This window comes from Patagioenas fasciata, chromosome 10 (genome assembly GCF_037038585.1).
Source record: "Patagioenas fasciata isolate bPatFas1 chromosome 10, bPatFas1.hap1, whole genome shotgun sequence".
In the NCBI taxonomy this organism is placed as follows: Eukaryota; Metazoa; Chordata; class Aves; order Columbiformes; family Columbidae; genus Patagioenas; species Patagioenas fasciata.
The window spans coordinates 15,666,870-15,687,574 of NC_092529.1; the positions used below are offsets into that span (position 1 = coordinate 15,666,870).

The 20,705-nt window shown below is 38.9% G+C and overlaps 1 protein-coding gene and 1 long non-coding RNA gene across 3 annotated transcripts in view; one reads left to right on the top strand and one right to left on the bottom strand.

The window, feature by feature from the left end:
* PDZRN3 (PDZ domain containing ring finger 3) overlaps window positions 1–20,705 on the top strand; it is a 142,240-nt gene that overhangs the window by 4,487 nt on the left and 117,048 nt on the right. Inside the window, exons 2-3 of the mRNA XM_065845665.2 lie at window positions 2,486–2,572; window positions 3,695–3,802. Of these exons, the coding sequence (XP_065701737.1) occupies window positions 2,486–2,572; window positions 3,695–3,802 (195 nt within the window). The remainder of the gene's footprint in view (window positions 1–2,485; window positions 2,573–3,694; window positions 3,803–20,705) is intronic.
* The window catches only part of LOC136105815 (uncharacterized), a 203,187-nt gene that overhangs the window by 1,376 nt on the left and 181,106 nt on the right, over window positions 1–20,705 (bottom strand). For both annotated transcript variants that reach the window (XR_010652047.2, XR_011740756.1), the window contains 2 exons: window positions 4,283–4,341; window positions 2,213–2,371 (listed from right to left, as the gene is read on the bottom strand). This is a non-coding gene — a long non-coding RNA (uncharacterized lncRNA). The remainder of the gene's footprint in view (window positions 1–2,212; window positions 2,372–4,282; window positions 4,342–20,705) is intronic.

Below are 20,705 nucleotides of genomic sequence, written 5' to 3' on the forward strand. Positions count from 1 at the left end.
GATGACGGGGCAGGGATGGATGCTGGCCACCGCACTTCCACAGTTACCTCACTGTTTAATGATTCTTTTGCTGGAACATGAGACGTGTTAGAGGGGGAAAGAAAGGCAGAGCCCTGGAAAACTCATTTGTACTGTGACTTCCTTATGAAGCAAAGAAGGTTGTTAAAGAAATTGTTAAGTCTTGAGATGTAAATCTGTGAAAGTAACCAAGTGTTAAAGCCAAGGTGCCGCTGCCTCCCTGGTGCCGGAGCGGTTCAGCAGAGATGGTTGGTTTGCCCTCTGCGGTGATGTGCAGGTTGTGCTCTCTAACACATCTCTGCTTCCCCAGAGAAGATGGAGATGAGTGTAGAAATCCATCAGAACTGGCTGCAAAGTTTGGAAAGTTTCTGGAAACTCCCCCTGGATGTTTTTGAGAAGTATCTACAAAAAAAAACCTGCAGTAGGGTTTTTGTTTTGGTTTTGTTCGGTTGGTTTGGGTTTATTTGTTTGGGTTTTTTTGTGTGTTTGTGTGTTTTTTTTTTCCCCTACGGCTCTGACTCATTCAAACCCACTTGCTGTAATCCTCATTCTGCTGTGCATAAAAGCATCAAATCATACCCACGTAAGGAGGCTTTAATGAAAACATTCAACTTTAATTACTAGAAGTGTCTTGAGAGCAATGTCATAATTGTTTCTGGATTGTTCTAATTGATTTTCCTTCTTAGAAAGGCATAATAGTGGAAGTAAACAGTGTCACTTGCATGTCCTTGTCTTTCAAACCCTGAGTTATCAGTCCCTGAAAGTGAGGACTGTAAATTTGTTCCTTGAAATCCTGTCTGAGGTCTGGGTCTGCACACTTGCAGGGAAATACCCTTTACTTCAGTCTCCAGTCCTGTTCTGGGGACCTGATTCTCCCTGATGCTGAGTGTAGCAAATTAAAATAAAATCAGTCAGAGGTTTTTTTCGTATTTCTCTGTATCAGGTCCAAGTCTATTTATGATTTGACCTGCAGGAAAGATAATGATCGCAAACCAATATAAAAATAGTAAACCAAATCTTCAGGTGGAGTGTGTTGGCGCAGCTCCCCTGTGGTGGAGCTCCAAGCGTGTGGTCAGTGGAGTGCTGCCAGTTTACACTGGCAGGGAACTGGGCTTTGTTATCATCCCCAAATCTGTAAGAGTAACTCAGTAATCCAGGATTACTCTGACATTTTTTGAGAGTTTAATAGACGTTAATATTTGATTGACGACTTCAGATTGACATGTTAGAAGAAAAATGCACAAACTAAAAACATCTGTGTCAAATTACAGTGTAACTGTTGTAATTTTTGTCATTAATTGGTTATGAAAACCAGACGTGTAAGATAACTTCCTCAAACTTTTTTGTGTTCCTAACTTTTTCACCCATTGGATAAAGCAAAGTAAAAGATCTTGGAGGTAGCAAGGTTCATATATATCTACATATACAGATCTACAACGTACTGTTCCTATTCTGATTTCGGAAAAAAAAAATTGTTATTCAAATGGCCTTTTGTAGCGTTCTGCTGTTGCTTGTTGTAGTTTTGTAGTTGTGTGCTGTAAATAACAGCCACTTGACTGAGATTGAAGTAAGTACATTGTGAGGATTTATATGTCTTTCACAGTCCATGCACTTCTGTCTTAATGAAAGTTGATAGGCCTAAGTATGAGTTTGTATCTGTAGTTAGGAAGAAGCTGGGGTAACAGGGCAGGATAACAGATCATGTTCACACAGTCCTCCAGATACTACAGGTCCCTCCAGTCTGTCTTGGTTGTACCTTTTTTGTCCAATCAGATAACTGCTCACTGCAGGTATTAATATTTTAGGGAATTAATATAATGATTTTCAATGATGGAAGATTTCTGGTTTGCTAGTGTTAAAATTCTAAATTAAAAAATACTCATGGCAGGAGCTATGCATAGCAGTTGGCATCCTAGGCCTTTGGCAAAATTTGTAGCAGTTTTATTTAAAGCTGTTTCGTAAAACTCACCAGATAGTTTCTGTTGTATAACACTTCATGTTTGATACCGCCTAAAACAATGTCATGTAGCTAGCACTAGAGAGAAGCCATATTAAAATGCGGCCTTAAGATTCAGTCACCCTCAAGCATTGGAAAAGTCAAGAATTTGACTACTGGAAACATGGAGCATTTTATATAACACGTCACGTATGACTAGGTCAAGTAGTTGCAGGAACCAGTATTACATATACATACCTTCTGTTGCTGCTAAGTGTCTCACTGTAGATCTCAATAAAAAATACACATAAATCTTAGAGGGTGGGTTTTGTGGAGCAGCACTGCTGGGGAGCGGTGTGGCAGCTGGAGTGTGGAAGCTGTTGGCTTCCAAAGTTGTTCTAAACATTCTTCTCTGAGCTGCATGGGGGGAAAAAAGTAAGAAGTCAACCGTACAAGCCTGGATAGAAGTATTATCTATCCTACCTATCAGTGCACACAAATGTTTTGAACATTTTTATCTGTTCTTTGTAGGGTGAAGAAACTAAAGCACTGACTCTTGTCCTTCATCGTGACTCTGGCTCTCTTGGATTTAATATTATTGGTGGCCGACCATGCATGGTATGTTAATTGTTAAAATATGTTTGCCCTTTCCAGTTGGGAAAAGCATTTAGGTCAACACTTAGAGGAAAAATGCTGACAAGCATTTGCTTCTCTTGGGATTCTTTTAGAGCAAGTCTTAGTCAGATTTGTATCAGATGTCTATTAACCACACTGTCTTTTCTCCCACAATGTGTTTATTCTCGCACACCTTCACAGCTAGTGACGATGACATTGGTGCAGCATCACTCCCAAAATGGTGAAACGCCTGGTATCTCTTTCTCAGACCATCCTGCTTTGAAGATGTTGCAGGAGTTCAGTGCCCGCAGCTTTAGGCCCTTTACAGTTCATTGAGAAAACTTTCCTTTCCAGCCCTCTGTGCAGGTGAAGGGATGTGACTTAAACAACCTACTTCTGAATTCTCTGATTTCAACAGATGTTTCCTGCACCATATACTCACTAATGTATTTTTTCTGGGTGCCTGTTGGCTGGAGCTGCTACATATGACTTTAATTAGATCAAGGAGTGGATTATAACTTGTCCTAGTAATTTAGAAAGTATTCGGAACTACTTCTTGGCTGCTCAGAAATCTGACATTAATCATGATTTATTCGTAGTAAATTCACTTGAAAGTTATTCTTTCTTTATAGTCAGAGTTTTTCAATTTTCTGAGACATTGTTCTGCACTGGTAGGAGCTGGTGACACCATACACAGGAATATGAAAATACCTTATTAGGTATAAGTTGTTTTTGTTTTATTTTTAAGCCTCCAGAGAAAGAGCTGTGCAACTAAAAATAAAAATGCACTGTTGTCTTATGTTTGATGTGCAAGCAGACTGCTGTCTCACTGGATTTTACACTAAGAATAATTGTCATGACAATTACTACTGAGCTGGCCTAAGTCAGAGGAAGATTATTATCATGCAATTAATGTAGCTAATGGAAGTCTATTCCTGATTGTTTAATCTTTCAAAATGGGAGTATCAGGTGTTCTCATTAGCACAAAGTAATTCCATATCAAGACATCAATAAGAATATTTCTTTCAAATTACATGCACTGTTGTCACATGGACAAGTTTTAGCCGAAGGGAAATTAGAGTTAGTTCAAGATACAATAACATATTTTTCTTTTCATCCTTAAAGGACAATCAAGATGGCTCATCTAGTGAAGGAATTTTTGTATCGAAAATAGTTGACACAGGGCCTGCTGCTAAGGAAGGAGGGCTACAAATTCATGACAGGATTATTGAGGTATGTGAATACACAAGCCCATCTCTTTTAATAGTGCAAGTTCCATCTCAGGTCTTCAAATGGCATGATGTTTAGTGTGGCTTTAGGAGAAATGTACCGCGGTAAACACTGTCTGGAAGACATGTCTGTTAAAATATGCTTGACTTGATTCAGTGCTGACCTTCATGGCTTTAGGTATAGTTCTTACCTAAATATAGAAACCAGATTATGGATGGTATGTGCATGTCCTGACTTTCTGAGGAGCTAGCATCTATCTGGTATGCTGTAGATATTTCTTCTTAAAGCTATTGGAAACTTGTAAGTTATTTAGTTAGAACCATATGTGAAATATCTGTGGTGTAAACTATGATTTTATTTTCCTTGGTATTTAAGACCAAGTATTGAAGAGTTAGAAGAAATTCTGCTCTGCAGTTTCTCTGTGGTTTATTATAAATCGAAGTAACTCCCTCAATGCTGTTTGTAAGCTCTTAAATTACTTACATTGCAGGCTGAATTTCTTCTCATTTTGCCAAAGTCTTGACCTCAGTAAAAAGTCCTTCCTGTGAAAGAGATGGTTGCTTGAAACATTTCTTGCAATTTGCAGTGAGCAAATTTACTTTTGGGGGGAAGAGAGAGAAACATTTTCATGAAACAAAATGAAGCTGATTGTGAATGAGTTCCCGTTGTTTAACATTTTACAGTTACGAAAAAGTGTTCTTCGCTGTCTTATTTTTGTGGGCTGGAGAAACTTTGAGAGTCTATTGTTCAAAAAGATAAGCGCGGTGTTTGTTGCCAAGGATATCATGGAACAGCCAGTTTCTCTAAGTAATGGAATTCCATTGCTCTTATGTTTTGCAAATGAGCAATAAACAGCTGTTAAGGATTTTCTGTTGGCAGGGGACTATGTGTATTTGCTATTTTCTGTACTGTTATGGTAAATTGTATTCACAATTTAGTAAGGATATAAAATATTAAGTTTTTTCATTTGGGAAAGAATGAAGCCACAGTAGCAGAACTAAAAAACGATAAGCGGCTGAGCTGTGAAATGATCCAGAGTTGCTTAAACTATGTATATGATGTAACATAATTCAGAAAAGGTCTGGACAACTTTGTGAGAACTATGCAATTTTGTTTGAACTGAAAATCTTCCCAGAAGTGTGTACTTCCCCAAAGCATACTTGAAAAGCTGACATCCGTTTCTGAAGCAGTACACAGTCATACAAACCAAACAACTGTACAAAAACCAAAACTTTGGAAAAATTAAATACCCCAAAGTTAGGAAATGTCCCAGTCTCTCTGTGCAAGTTTGGTTCCGTCTCCTTGAGCGTAATCACCGTAACTCGGTCCGTAACTGCAGTTGCGCGGTGTTAGTCTGCAGAAGTCACCCTTTTTTCCTACTTTTTTTTTACTCCTTCCCTCCTGCTCCGTTTCTCCAGACGTTTAGCATTTGCCAAGTTAGCGCAGGCAGGGCTCAGCAACTAAATAGTTACGCTGGACACACAGTTTGAACCTGAGAAGAACACAGAGGACAGGCTGGGCGAGCTGTCCTGCTGTAGCTCTTGGCCGTGTGTCCTCCCCGAGCGATGCCTGTGTGGGCAGCATTTGGGCAGGATCTTTTCCACGGGTCAAAGTTATATCTTCGCATAAGAGAAAACTCCAGAATCAACACATGAGAGCAATTTTTTGTATTTATAACACACCAAGGGCAGCAGGAACCCACTTGAATGCCATGTATTGACAGCTCTTGTTGTTCTGACCACAAATCCATTTTCATATTCACTCTTCTTGCCTCTAAATATACACATAATGCTGGTGAAAATTTTGCACAGTGTTTCTCAGTAGTTAACTTTAGATGCCTCCATATCAGCATCTGGGTTACCATTAGGAGTGTCTTGTTGAAGCGTGTCTGTGAATGGTGTCCGGCTAGTGCGGTTTGATCCCTGTAGCGGAGTAATCTCCAACTGTGCTAACTGGATTATTTTTTTTTAATAGCTAGAATTAATTCATTTAATGCACCCCTGCCACTACAGGCATCCGGTTCACAGAACCAGGCTTGAGAGCTCTAATGCAGAGCCCTCAAAATACATGTGGTGTGGACATCAGCTCCTGAAAGCAACTGTTTCGTTCTGTATTTTGTGCATTTCTGTTTAGTTCATTATATCTAACCCTAGTTGGGGTTAAGGAAAAAAGGGGATACCTCCTGCATCAAGGCATCTAAGTAAGCTTTATAGTACTAACATCCAGTTATCTTAGACAACTGAAATATCCTTTAAATGATCTACGTGAAAATAAGGTAATGTCCAGTGATAGTGTCCCCCTAAAGGCAATATTTTTTATAACTTTCACACTGCTAAAGTTTCAATTTCACTGTTTGGCTGAAAAATCATTTACAGATTTAGCTGTAACTGGCAGGACACAGCTGGAGGACTCAGATGGAACTTGGCATAGAGAGTAGAGCATCCTAGTGTGTCACATTTGCTTTCAAAAGTGTGAAAGATGGTAAGGAAAGATAGTGAAGTTCAGTTCTAGATAGTTGTTACTATCTTGAACTTCTTTGACTTGTTTGTTCAATATTAAGGTTTTATGCATCACCAGCATGATTTAAAATAGACTCTTTCATGAAGAACTTTTATTCCAATATAAGCTGCTGAGCGTAACATCTCCAAAATTAATTCCAGCATCCATCACAGAGCATTTACAATGAAGTAAGCCATAAATTATGTTATTTCCTTTTGGAAAATGTTCCTTTGTTGTGAATCTTCTGGTGGATGTGTTCTGGAGCACATACAAGGGTGCCATGTCTCATTTTCAGAACTGTCACAACATTCCTAATTACTCAGCAGGGATTAGACACATACACGGTACTATTTCTAGCCGATAGCAAGTGCGTTGTTATATTGAAATTTGCTTGCAGATTCTATCCTCTGAGGATTTGATACAAGATAAATTCTTAATTATGTCAGAGATAATTCGTAAACATATTTTCCTTATGTAATTTGTATTTCCTGTTCTACATCTTTTAGAGGGTTAAATGAAAGGAAGTTCATCAGGTACAAGAATTGTCTTGAATCTTCTGCAAAAGCAATTTTTTGGCCCTTTGTGTGTCACTGACAGAAGTAATGCCACTGTGAAGTGCACGTTTCTACTGCTAAATGACATACATCAAGATGAATGTTGTGTGGTCTGTGCTACTCGGTCTTCAAAGCAGCATGGAACAGAAACAGAGAGGAATATCCTCTTCCCTTGTATTTTGTCTTACAGAATCTGTCAAATAATAATGATATTTAGTGCTTACATAGAACTATGAGGACCAAATTGTGGTTCTTAACTGCTTAATAATTTCTCCTCACTTTAATATTACCCTTATTTTGCAAAAGGGTAATCTGAGGTGTACATGGAAATAACTTCTAGAAGTTCTTGTCAGCTTAGGTTTAAAGACTTGGATCATGGTCCGCTTTTACCTGTATCAGTTTTTAGGTATTTCACAATTACTTTAGAAGTGAGGAAGTAAAGATGCTATGAGATTTTCTCTGTTTTGACTACATTTTTCATGCAGCTCTGTACTTACCTATTCAAAGCAAGCAGCTGATTTAATGCAGTATTGGTGATTTACTGAGTTATTGTTAAGATGTTCCATAGCAAACTGCCGTGTTAAAAACATGCTGAAACTATTGATTTTGATGCAAAGGAATTACTGTCCTCATAGATTTCATTTTTGTCAGGGTAACAAAATGGTCCTAATTTCCTCTCTTAACAGAAATTGGTTCAAGTCCCAGCCATGAATGCCTCCTCTGCACAGCTGCTTGGCATTTCTTAAGACAAAATTAGATTTTCAGAGTTTTTATTTTTAAGCACATCAGCTCTGAAAGATTATAAATTAAATATGGCATTCTCTTCTCACTAACTAGCAAACTTGTTTGTTTGGCTTCAGGACTGCTTAGAAAGAAGGAGGCTTTTGAAACGTTGACTGCTTGCCACCGTAAAAAGTTCTAAGCACAATTAGGGTACTGTTGAGGTAGTATAAACTGTCACAGCTCCAATGAAACCTTGAGGATTTATGCCACCTGGGACTTGCCTGGTGTTTCGTGCTGCTCACAGGAAGGATCATTAGTTTAGGAGTTGAAAACATGTCTTAGTGCATTTGATTGATTTTCCCCAAAGCACACTCGTTTGGTATGAATTTTAGGCTGCTTTTCTATTATGTGGATTTCTTTACAGATTGCATGTAAGAACAATGAAACTTTTTAGCAAATCTACTGTACATGTACAAACAAAATCTGCTATTTGCTGCGGGTTCCCTGTTCAGCCTGTAGTAAATGTGCTGTTTTGGCAGAGCCACTTTCTGCTCACATGAGGTGGCTGGGTGGCTTTCAGCAAAATTAATTCGGTAGCTGTGTTAACAACGTGGCCTCTGAAAAGTCAAATCAGCCCAGACAAGGTACGTCGGCGTGAAGGAGCGGCAAGCAAGGATGCTCTGTCAGGCGCTTGGCTTACCTTTCCTGTCAGTGGCACACACGTGTAAGAAAGATCTGCTGCTGAGGCAAGAATGGCTTTAAAGTTCAGCAAATGAATGAATGAAAAGACATTCGATGTGGTCTGCCGGTGCGTGATGGGCTTTAGTTTTTCCACAAGACTGAGCCTCTGGGCTGAAAGGGTTCAGTGTTTGCCAGCCTGGTTCTCTTGTGAGAATGCAGTTGTCCCTGCCCTGTGCGCCCTGTTCCACTTATCAGCACTCACAGACAGCTCACAGGAGACTTCCACAAATAATCACTAAATAAAATTATTAACTGAACGCAGCCTCCAATTTCTCATTTGCTGGTGGGTACTTTTTAATTTATGCCAGCTTTAGTAGGATAAACCTAAGCCTATAAGCTACTTGCAGGAAACTTAGTGCAAGCACTATCTGAACTCCAACAAGTATATAAGTTAAACACAATTTTTTCATTGTCATGAATGGAAGAGTTCAGCTCTGCAAACAAGATTTACTGTGCAGCTACATACACTTAGGAATTAATTTTCTAGAAGAAAACTTTTTCAGACAGTGACTTAAAATTCGCTGTTCAAGCTCCTGCCAGGACACACAAACACATTAGAGTATTTGTGGAGAGCAAACACAACGGGGCAGTGAGTGCAGCTAAAGCAGAGTCAGCTTTTTTAGAGTTCATACTCCTAGAAAACTTTCCAAGCCCTTTATCTGTATCTGTTAATGGTATCTTACAAAGCAGCGTCATGCCTGTGCTAAAACATAGATCTCGCAGATTGGTCGAAAGGGATTAATAATAACCGTAAGAGCAAAATGTAAATGAAAACAGGCAGCTTTGGTTATCACTGCATTTTTTCCTCTTATAAATTTATTTGCCTGATTTCATACCAGCGCTACAGTCTAAGCTGTGGCAGCGAGGTCGGGAAGCAAGGGGACGAGACAGACAGCAAAAAGAGAACAAACCAAAGATGTACAATTTACACTAAATACTGTTCTATTGTCCTTCTCACAAACAAAACAAACAAACAAAAAAAAAAAGGTTGGATGGGATGAAAATATAAGTGTTGCAAACAAAGAAACCAGTGTTGTTGCTAGCATTATGGGTAAGTAGACTGCAGAGCTCCAGTTATAAGCACATTTCATGCTGCAACTTTTGGAAAGGTCCAGCATGAGTTCCCCTCAAATTTCTACACCATGTTATTCTTTCTTCTTTTTAATAAAAGTCTACAGCATGTTGACCCCAAGCATAATGTGGGCATTTTGAATCTGTGGAAGCTCAGAATATTGCTCTCAAGGGCACGCTGACTGAAAAAGAGGTAATTAAATTAGCCAAAAAAGCTATCTAAACTGTATGGGAAACACTTCTCTAATGGGATTATGGTGTCTGTGTCCCTCCTCCCCCTGCACTTGCTCTGCATCTTGCTGTCCTTGCTAACACAGTGTGGTTGAAAACAGCCCGGTACCAGTCTTCGGCAAATGTAAAAATCTGTCCTGTAAAACCTTTAGTGCTATTGAGATGGGGCCTTGACTATTGTGCGCAAATCAGAGAAAATAATTGCCACTGCTGGAATTAGGAGGAATACTGTTTTTCCTCAAAGGTGCTGCAGTTAACATTTGTGAAAGAGCCTGTGTTGAAGAGAACATACAAACCACCTGAGAAACCTAGATTTTGGTGTTAATAATTCTTACTCCTTCAGATAAGTGAAAAATAGCTGTTTCATATCCTCTGTAGCTAAGCAGAGAGCAACATGTCAGACTCCAACAAATATTCTTTTAAAGAATGCATATAGAGCATATAACAATGGGACGATTTAATCTTCTTTTCACATGTGGTACAATTCCTTGCATTTTAAATCAACCCTTATTCAGTTTTCCATATTTGAAGCCAAACCATTATGATTAACTGTTAGATTTTATTTTTAGATTTTTTGAATGTGTTGAGTCTTTTTAGAGAAAAAACACAGTATGTCCTATCAACTATTTTCACACATTTTGTTTGTATCATAATATTGGGCAATCAGACACAATCATCCTTAATTTAACACATACGCAATACATTACCATGTCAATTGTACTAAAAGATATGCATGAAGTGCAAAATAACTGACAAAAAAGCAAGCTCAGACCATTGCTATTCAGAATGCACTCGAGTAAAATTTGCATAACTTTTCATTTGGAATTAAAAATGAAATTTGTCCAGAAAATGTGAAAAGTACTGAATGTGTGAGGCTGACCAGATCTTCCTGAGGATCCTGGATCCTGAATGTGCAGCTCAGACCTGGTTTGTTCTGAAGAAAGTTCCCAAACAAGGGGGGTGGTCAGTAGATCGAGAGAGGTCCTCCTTCCCCTCTACTCCGCCCTGGTGAGACCCCATCTGGAATATTGTGTCCAGTTCTGGGCCCCTCAGTTCAAGAAGGACAGGGAACTGCTGGAGAGGGTCCAGCGTAGGGCAACAAAGATGATTAAGGGAGTGGAGCATCTCCCTTATGAAGAAAGGCTGAGGGAGCTGGGGCTCTTTAGTTTGGAGAAGAGGAGACTGAGGGGTGACCTTATTAATGTTTATAAATATATAAAGGGTGAGTGCCACGAGGATGGAGCCAGGCTCTTCTCAGTGGCAAACAATGATAGGACAAGGGGCAATGGGATCAAGCTGGAACACAAGAGGTTCCACTTAAATTTGAGAAAGAACTTCTTCTCAGTGAGGGTGACAGAGCACTGGAACAGGCTGCCCAGGGAGGTTGTGGAGTCTCCTTCCCTGGAGACATTCAAACCCGCCTGGACACCTTCCTGTGCGACCTCACCTAGGCGTTCCTGCTCCAGCAGGGGGATTGGACTGGATGATCTTTTGAGGTCCCCTCCAATCCCAAACATACTGTGATACTGTGAAGAGGGTGGCACACAGACCTGCTTGCCGTGAGTGCCATGTGCTGCCTTCTTCACAGCACTCTGTGTCCTTTTTTCCACATACAAAATACAGAAACTGAACTGAAATCCTGGAATCTGTTCTAGTAAGAAATATAATGCAAAGTCACTTCTGATTAATGATATATTTGTAGTATTTAAGTCAAATAAAGTCTTACTGCTTGACAGTAAACAAAGTATATTCCAATATGGGGTATGGGGCTTTGTTTCTTTTTTCAAAATTGCTAAATGTTAGTTTAAATAAGACATGAAACATTACAAACAGGAATACATAGAAAATGAGGGTAATTGATTAGAAGTTGATCAAATTTACTATATCAAATTGTACAACAATAATGACATTAGATTTATATTCTCTGTTATACATAACACTTTTTCCTTTGCCTGTTTAGTTCATTATTTATACTGTGAACAATTGGAAGCCATTCACAATCAACTGCAGCTCTTCGCTTTAAAAACCAAGAGGTGACAACTTACCAGCATTGTGAAATTAATTCCAACAATGCTGACTGCTTCTTTACGCATGGTTTTGATAAATTTTAAAACAATTTACTCTTTTACGTTCCACTGTAAAATGCAACAACAGCACTTGTAAAGTTTTTAGACTCTCATAAATACAAATGTACTGGGCTGACAGTAATAGTAGCTGAGAATTTCTTGCTTCTGCACTGGGGCTTTTAAATGAGGATAGTATTTGAGTTGTTGCGTTTAAGACTTTATCGTGCATTTTAGTCTGCAAAGTAAATTTATATTATGTTAGCTCTCATATTGCTGTACCATTTTTAAAGAAACTTCTATCTGTAAATTCTTAAAATTGTAAAGGGAAAACTCTGAAAGTGGAATGTGAGATTAAAAGACTGAGTGCGGCAATAATACACCAAAAAAGGCAAGTTGAGTATTTGTCAAGAGTGGAAGGAGGAGCGGTACAAACAGGCTCTGTGGGTAGGTCACTGGATGGTGAAGGCACATCTCATCCCTGTGTACACGACAGGAGACGTTCCTTTTGTGCAGGACTAGGCGATTACTGAGCTCTGGGCCATGCAGTGCCCAAACAGCACATCTTATCTGCAACTGAAATTATGCATTAAATGTACCTCAGTTGTGTGAAACAGGTGGAAGAAGAGTCAGAATATGGAAAAGAATATCCTTTTTTTGGTACAAGCCCCTTTTTAATAGTCTACTGAAACCTGGTGTTAAAATAATCTTTAAAAATGAATTAATTAATTTATATAGCCTCTATTGTAGGACTCTACCTATGGATCTCAGGGGTAGTATACCCTGCAGCAGGCTGCTCTTACATACCCTTTTACACTGACACAGTTATCATCCATAACCCCTATATAGTATCCACAGCTTAACTATATGCTCCATTTAACAGCAGTACAGAATTAATCCTGTTTAAACTGAGAGCAGACAACATATGAAGAGTCATGACTGGTCTCCTTAGTGTAGTGACTTTGATCTGAAAGTACTTGCCCGTGTGCTTATTTTTGCCATCACCCACCTAACCTTTAAGTGCTTAAATGTGAGCAATGCTGAAAGCAAGTAACAGCTTTGGTGATCAAGTTTGACTCAGGATCCAGTTTAATTTACGCACAGATTTTCAAAGACACTCAGTCCTGTAAAATATCACAAGGGTACTGGTAGTTTTGAAATCCCATCTTCAAGTTTAACACATTGAGTAGAATCATTAAACGTTTCACAGGCTCACCAAATGGCTGAGGTTGGAGAGGACATGGTTGGACTAGCTGATCTCCAGAAGTCCCTTGCAACCCTGACCATTCTGTGAACTTCTGGAGATGATCCAGTCCCACGTCCCGCTCACAGAGGCTCAGCCCAAGGCTGCAGAGCCCAGGGCTGTGCCACTTCCTCAGGTGAATAAAAGCACATACACATTGTGGATGTGAATAGTCCTTTTGGGCCAGGGGGTCGAGCAGGAATTTGAGCTGAAAACTAGTAACTATTAGATACGTGTTTGATTGATGGGATGAATATGAGAAAGAAACCAGCAACAGGAAGGGAGAGTGAAAATGTTTCCTGAATCATTTGAGGAGGGAGGGGAAAGGAAAAAAAAAGAGAACTCTTTAGTGCTGTTTTTCCTTCTTTTCTCAGTTCTGCAGGCCTCCCAGCTCAGGAAGATTTAGTTTATTTCTTAAAAGGTCTTGCTTATAAAGCAGACCTTTTTCTGGCTCTGGCCAGCCCTAATAAAAATTAGCAGTAACTTTAGCAGCGGCCATACCACGTGGCTGCTTGGAATTGCATAACTTCTTTTCTCCTAAAGAAACACACAAAGAGATCATCTGATCCCCACCCTTGCAACGTTCTCCAAAGTGCTTTTCTCTAACTTGATTTCTAAACAGAACAACAACAAAATCTTCTTTAGTCTAACAGTCTTCCTAAAACCAAAATCTAACTGTAAATACTAACAGGCTCTGGGTAAAGCTTTCATGAGTTAGGTGAATAGGGTCATTATTTTTGCTACTTCAAGCTCTGTTTATGAATACAAAGCCATATCACAAACAAACAAGAATATTACAGATAATCCAGGAAATATTTTGTTGCTGAAAATGTGAGGGTTTTAGGCCTTATAATATTTCTGAGAGTATACTTTTGGAGGAGATACAGTATGGTTTGACAAGGAGAAGGTCATGGTGAGAAAGAAAAGACTCCTGTGGCCATACCACATGTGAACCAAACACAGACTGTTGGCTCAAACCAGGTCTCATGTAATTCACAGAATCACAGAATGTCAGGGATTGGAAGGGACCTCGAAAGGTCATCCAGTCCAATCCCCCTACCAGAGCAGGAACACCTAGATGAGAGTATCTAACCTGATCTGCAAACACAGACCAATTGGCAGTTTAACTTATTCTTCCTGTGTGGCATGTGGAGATGCACTCTTGTTTTCTTGCTAATTGTTTTTCCCCCTCTAGCAAAAAAAAGAAATTTTTTCTTCCCTTAATGGTGAGTCTGTGCAGCGACTTAGTGCTGCTGATGCAAAGTACTACTTACTGTAAAAGACAAAGGTGGGATTGATCTGTAAGCAGGTGGCACGTTGTTCCACATGAAGATGCAGTCCAGCCTGCTGAACTCGATACGTCCAAGGGCACGGATTTCAACCAGAACCCTGTGCAGAGCAGCCTGGCTGCTGACCAGAGGCTGCTGGGGCAGGCACACCAGTCAAGTTTCATTACATTTTTACAGTTACTCCTTTTATCCACAGTTCTCACGCAAACTTTTAAGCCTTTTTTTTTTTTAAATTGATGTTTGATGAACATATGTAGGTGTGCAAATCTGTATTATGTATGGAAGTTTATAATCATTTGCCAAAACCTAAGAACAAGTAACCCGCTTTCTGTACAGTGCTTTTTTCTAATGCATATTTCTTGCAAAGAAACAAAAAATAAATATTTAATCAGGAGACCCCACTGACTGCATATTTATTTATGTCTCCCTTGTAGTTCATTCAGAATCAAGGCTAACATTCATATATTGTAAGTTGTAAAGAAACCTCACATCTATAGTTAGGAAGAACTCAAATTATTTCATGTTCTTTGAAAAAACTGTGTATCAAACTCTTTTAAAGCTTAGTTCATCCCAAATATGAACAAAAAAAACCCCAGGTAATGATAATGTCACAGAATATGAAATGTTGCTAAAATAACAAGCGTGTTGGCACACCAGAAGGTGCTGGGAGCTGCTCTTCTCAGGGGCACCATCCCTGGCTTGGACCAGGTTAGATTCCTTCCTTGAGTTGAGGCAGTTGTAACCACAGGCTTGCAATACAATTTGAATTGATGTAAATTTCCCCTTTGCATTTTCCCATTTTCTCTGCTATCAATACTTGCCTTTTCCTGCTAGTTTGTCAAGAATCCCCAGCTCGTTTCAGAGTAAAAGTTTTGGCACCTTTCATGCTGTAAGCTGAAGAAAAGCTGGCCTCTCGCAGCCTGCCTTTAGCAGTGGTAAGCGTCAAACAGTTTGGAACATAAAGCAATGAACTGTCTTCAGATGCAGTTACAGTTCATAAGCGTCCTGCTAGCAACTCTTGTTTTAATTTAAAAGTTCACACAGCCAGCTCTCCAATTCCTTCCTGTATCTGAAGGAGCCAGTACATACCGATGCTTTTTTTTTTTTAAATATATAACCTTTCATTGTTTTCCCTTCATTTTGGCTTCCCTCTTTCCTCTTAAAAGCTTTATAGGCAAAGTTTCCTCTGCAGCAGGGGAGTTGCTGACTGTTTCTATTACGAACCTTTTCCCTCAGTTTCAGCCAGTTTTACCCCTGCTGCTAATTAAAATGTTCTCTCTCATTCTTCCATCTTAAGTTTATCAAAAAGCAAGTTTGCCCGCTCTGTGGATATCTCATTGCAGAAAGCATTTGCAGGCTTGCAGAGCAGCTGACTTTAGAAGCAAGTAATAAACACAGGAATGAGCAAGGGTGTCAGAGAGCGACAGATAATATATTAGCCTCTGGCTGGGTCTAGCAAATCCCCAAGCTTTATAGACCATTAAAGGCTACTTTCACTGGGCTGACACTGTGCATTGCAGTTCGTTGCCTTCCCCTTCTGCTCTGGTTCTTCCTCAGACACCCAAACTCATTAGATTAACGAGAAACATTTTAGTAAAGTATCTCAGGCAGAAATAGAGAGGAGTCGGGGCTGAGAAGGTGCTGTGAAGTTTCTTTTCAGATGAGATGCATTTTGTGCGTAAGCCAAGGAATTGGGGAAAGCAGCACACCTGAGTCTGCCAAATTTGAGAGGTGTCCTGCCCTAGACTTTACACTTGCTTTTGAACACTTATAATTTTTATAGATCTATAGAACAAAAGAACCAAAACCCCTCAGTCCAGAACTAAGATGATACATTTGCCACTAACTCTGTCCCTTTTATCCTAAATAATAACTTGCCCTAAAAGTAATTTGCTTTCCATTGGTTTAGTCCATCACCCGAAGTTTTGCTCAGTATGAACAAGGATTGAGGAGTCTGGCCTGTACTACTTGTTTGTGTCTGATTACAACCATTTCAGTCCTCTCCTTTAGAAAACCTCTGGGAAAGAAAAAGCCCAGAAGCTTTTAAATGCTTAGAAAGTGTTTTCCTGCAGTTTCAGTAAGAAATGCCATTATCATGGCTGCTTAATTGAAGTGAATTGTCAATGAAGCGATAAACCATGGTAGAATTTACTTATCCTTGTAGAAGAATGCAAATTTAGGCTATAAATGGAGGTCTTGGGAAAGGTCTTGACTACTTTTTGCCACCAGACTAATAATCACACCAAGCCATTCACATTCTCAGGCAATCAGATGATGTACATCATCTTTTGCAGGGAAAAAAGGGCTATGAAATACACATAAGTCAAACATGCTAAAAGAATAAATGTCTCTTTTTATCTGTCATTCATGTGCTAATAAATTAATTGTTAACCACAAACCACAGCATTTCAAACCATGCAAGGCCTTTCCCAAAGAAAATAGAGTAAGCAAGTAGACAGGGATAGTGGAACAGTATTTTAAAAGCTGCTAAAACCAGAAAGACAAATCCTGCACTGCAGTAATGAGCACAGTGTCCCATTAATCTGATATCTGCTAGGGCAGAAATCTTGTCCAGCTAAAGTCAGTGGTGAAGATTTTGCTGAGTTTGAGAACTGATGGCCACATTTGTAAAATCTTTTCTTATCTAACAATAAAAAGTAAATCTAGAATTATGCATTGCAACTATTACTTTAAGTTCCATGACATCCTGTAGTATGATCTGCCTCAATGAAAGTGTTACCATAAGCTGTCAACTACAGGGGAGAAAAAGCCTGAACACGTAAAACATTCATGGTAATGCTTAAGTATGTGATTTGTTTTACTAAAGCCCGAGGGACTACTCATCTGTGTAAAGTACACACATTAGAATAAGAAAAACTGGGGTCTTAGGTACTAGTTTGTAAACACGTGAAAAATAGTCCACAAATGGCATATCCACAGATCCATGAAAGACACAAGTTCATTTTATGTTTCCTTCAAGTGTGTAAAACCTTAACTGTTCACTGAAGAATCCAAACTGTGGTATTTGACACCTGAGAAAAAATTTATGGAAAATAATAACAGATTTTTAGTTGAGCCTCCCACTTCATAGCAACTCAGTTGTTGTAAACTGCTTGACACTTATTTTCCTCAGTTAGTAACACCCAGATCACCAGCTGCTTTTATTCTCCTGACAAGTTAAATTTTTGACACAAGATAGTGAACCATCACATCTGTGGTTATCGTTATGGATTACTAGATATTTTCTTTTTAAGAAAATGAAATGCAACATTAGCTTTCTGTTTGAAAACGGAGAAGAGTTGTGGGTTTTTTTCCTTTTCAGAATATTCCCATTATTTTTGTTACAGTGTACTCATTTTCCTTATTTTGTTGCAGTTTCTACCATTAATTGTAGAGTAGATACAGGCTTGGAACCTGGCATGACTGAGACTGGAGCACATTGACTTCTACCACTCCTTGCGATTTAGACAGACATACTTTGCATTACTGTCAGGTGTCCAAGTTTTTTAAGACTACTTCTCTGAGTTTAATTTTTTTGTGCTATGATCTAACTAAATTTATTCCATAAATTTTATAGTTCAGCTCCACAGGTAGTTTCTTTTTGGTTAGATGAACAAACTCAACAAATTCTAGATCAAGGTCAAAGCTACAGTTTATCCTTGTTCTCTCCCAGCCATTACTTTGCCTATCATTTAAATAGCCTTTGGATTAAAGTATATCAAAAACATGTAGCATTTGGGGCATTAAGAGCACTAAGCATGTCTCTGAATCACCAGTGGGCCTGAGTTTTGTTTTGCTTTATCCTTTAGTGTGTCAGACAGAGGATTTCCTACCGTTGTTTGTGAAAAGAAAGGAAAGCATAAAACTGATTGCTTGATGGTTTAATGTTACAGACCACCTACTCTGAGAGGGCTGAGAGCCTGAGTCAAACTGAAATTCTGAAGAAGGAAAAAGCTTTAGGCGAGAAACAAATAGGTAACGTTTAGTGGAAAATTAGAAAAATAATAAAACATTATTCCATTTTGTTAGGAGTTTGGTACCTGGAACAGCTTTACATGTAAGAAAAGAAAGCATTAGACAGAAAACATTAGACAGACATTTAAAGACTTCCCAGACAGGCCTAATATAACTTTATACACTTATACACCTTGTGATAAAAGCTATGTATATTCAGATACATTGTTTTACATTACTTCTTTATTGTACAGTTAGAGGAAAAAATTACAAGTAAGCATATAAGGAAAGGGGAAGAAAATAAAACACACGTATCTCCAGAACAGGCCTTTTTAAAAATGAAAGCACAAAGCAAGATTTTTGTAGTTCCTTTGGGACCTCAGAAGCAATTTCTCTAGAAAGTACTTGTTTTTTATGAAGTATGGAAGTTAGTGACAAAGAATAGATTTATCTTTCACTGCACACAATTAAAATATTTCTAGTCCTCCCTGTAAAACTGGAAAATGCATCTTCAATTTAAGCCTGGAAGTCAAGGGTGCACTGAGTCTAGTTCTGTAATATTAAAGAAGAGATTAACAGAAGTTGAACAAATTAACGCAAAAGGGTAAGAATTGGGATTTTAACTGAAGACATCAGTGCAACATGTAAGGAGATACACTAATATGCATAAAGACAAGTACTGCAAGTAAGTCAGCGGTCAAGTACCTGATGTAAGTGAACATTTTCACAGGTAATATTGTTGCAGACAAATTAGTGAAAGGCAGCTGAGGTGCTGTTGAAAGGAACGCAGTTGCATTTTAAATTCAACTTTTGGCTGAGTTATTTGCCTAACTTTATTTACAATCACCCTTAAATAAATCAGTTTACGTTAGGGCATTGTGCAGTACATTATATGCATATCTAATTAATTTCTCTGTACAATCACCTTTGGAGTTAACTTTGGTTTTGAACAGTAACAGAGGAATTTTCTCAAAATAGGAGAATTGGATTGCATACTACAGATTGCTATGGACTACTGAACTCAAAGCAGAACATTACTGCAATGAGCTTAAGGCAGGTTAGCTTAGTGTAAATGAAAAAACTTTAAATGACAAAAAATAAGAAAGCAGTCAACTGAATTTTTAAGTTTACTCAGAGTATTTTCCAGAGACAATGGCTACACATCACTGCTATTTGTCTGGCTGTTCAGCTTCCATGATGATAACATTGTGTAGGAATTTAGATAGAATGGGCTAAAACCTTTTATTCCCAAACACATTTATCTTTGTCTCAATCACTTGGGAATCCAACAGCACAAGTGCATGAGGCCAAGTAGATACATCCTCGTTTGTGTAAAAGCCAGTTCCTATGTGCAGCAGACCAGCAAGGAGCAACGTAATTTTTGGTTGTGAGCTCTTCTTTTGGGGTCAGTCTGAACTGATGTATTGTTTCACGGGAGAACAGCTGCAGGGGATGTGAGGGAAGTTGGAAGGAGAAAGGAAAAGCTGATTCTTCTCCAAGATGGAACTGAAAGTTTTCTTGGTAAACAGATGTTCCTGTAGTGGCCATTTTCTACCCATATAATCAGTTATTAGCCTGTAAAGGCCAATAGGTTCAATGAAGCAAAGTGATGCCTGATACATTCTAACAGGTGCCAGGGCAGGCTTTCTCACTTCACATACTTAAAGCAAAGACTTCAGTTATAAATCGAAATGGCCATTTTCACCCTATCAGTGAAGGAAGAATTTCACATTAGCAGCTGCTCGGCCTCTGCAAAGGCTGACGCTAACTTTCCTTTCCAGGTGGGGAGTGTTATTGTTTTGAATGCCCCTTTTAGAGACCTCTTTCACGGAGTCCTGGGATATGGAAAGACACTGGAAACTATTTTGAATCTTTGCAACAGGTGGTTAGAGTCAAACTGCACTACATAAAAGTTGTAGCCTTTCCAAGGTTTCCATTTTAGCTGCATGAATTGTTTTTACTTAGCTAGATAGGAGTTTCAGTAAGATGTGCTCATAATTTTTAAATGGTTTTTATAATAAGCAGTCAGGGCAAGTGTTACTTCTGTTCTTTCTGCTGCAAATGCATGTGAGCAAACAAACATCTCATCCAATTTGCAGAAGCAGCACAACAGCCAGATGTCTTGTTCACGCTATAAAATATTTTTGTTCAAGCCCATAGAACAAAAGTTCTTTCCGCTTCAAAGGTGTTCAGCTTGCACTGATGTAGTTAAAAGATTTCTGACAATAGGGCTGGATACAGACTTAGTGGGGTCTTAGGAACTTTCTTATATTTGCACTGAATCAGTACCAGTTTCTTTCATGGCCTGATGTGATACTGTATGATTTTCTACAGTCTGCTCCCACATCTGTTGTCTTTATTGCTCCTCTGGATGGGACCAGGTTTGGGCCCCAAGACACAGTGAGAGCACAACTGTTGCTTAAAAACCAAGCTGAGGATGCTGCTCAGGATGCAGTACCAGAATGGTCTGGGGCATTTCCATTCCTGTTTCCTAAGTTTCTAATAGGCATCAGAAGTTGTCAATTGTGAAGGTTTCAC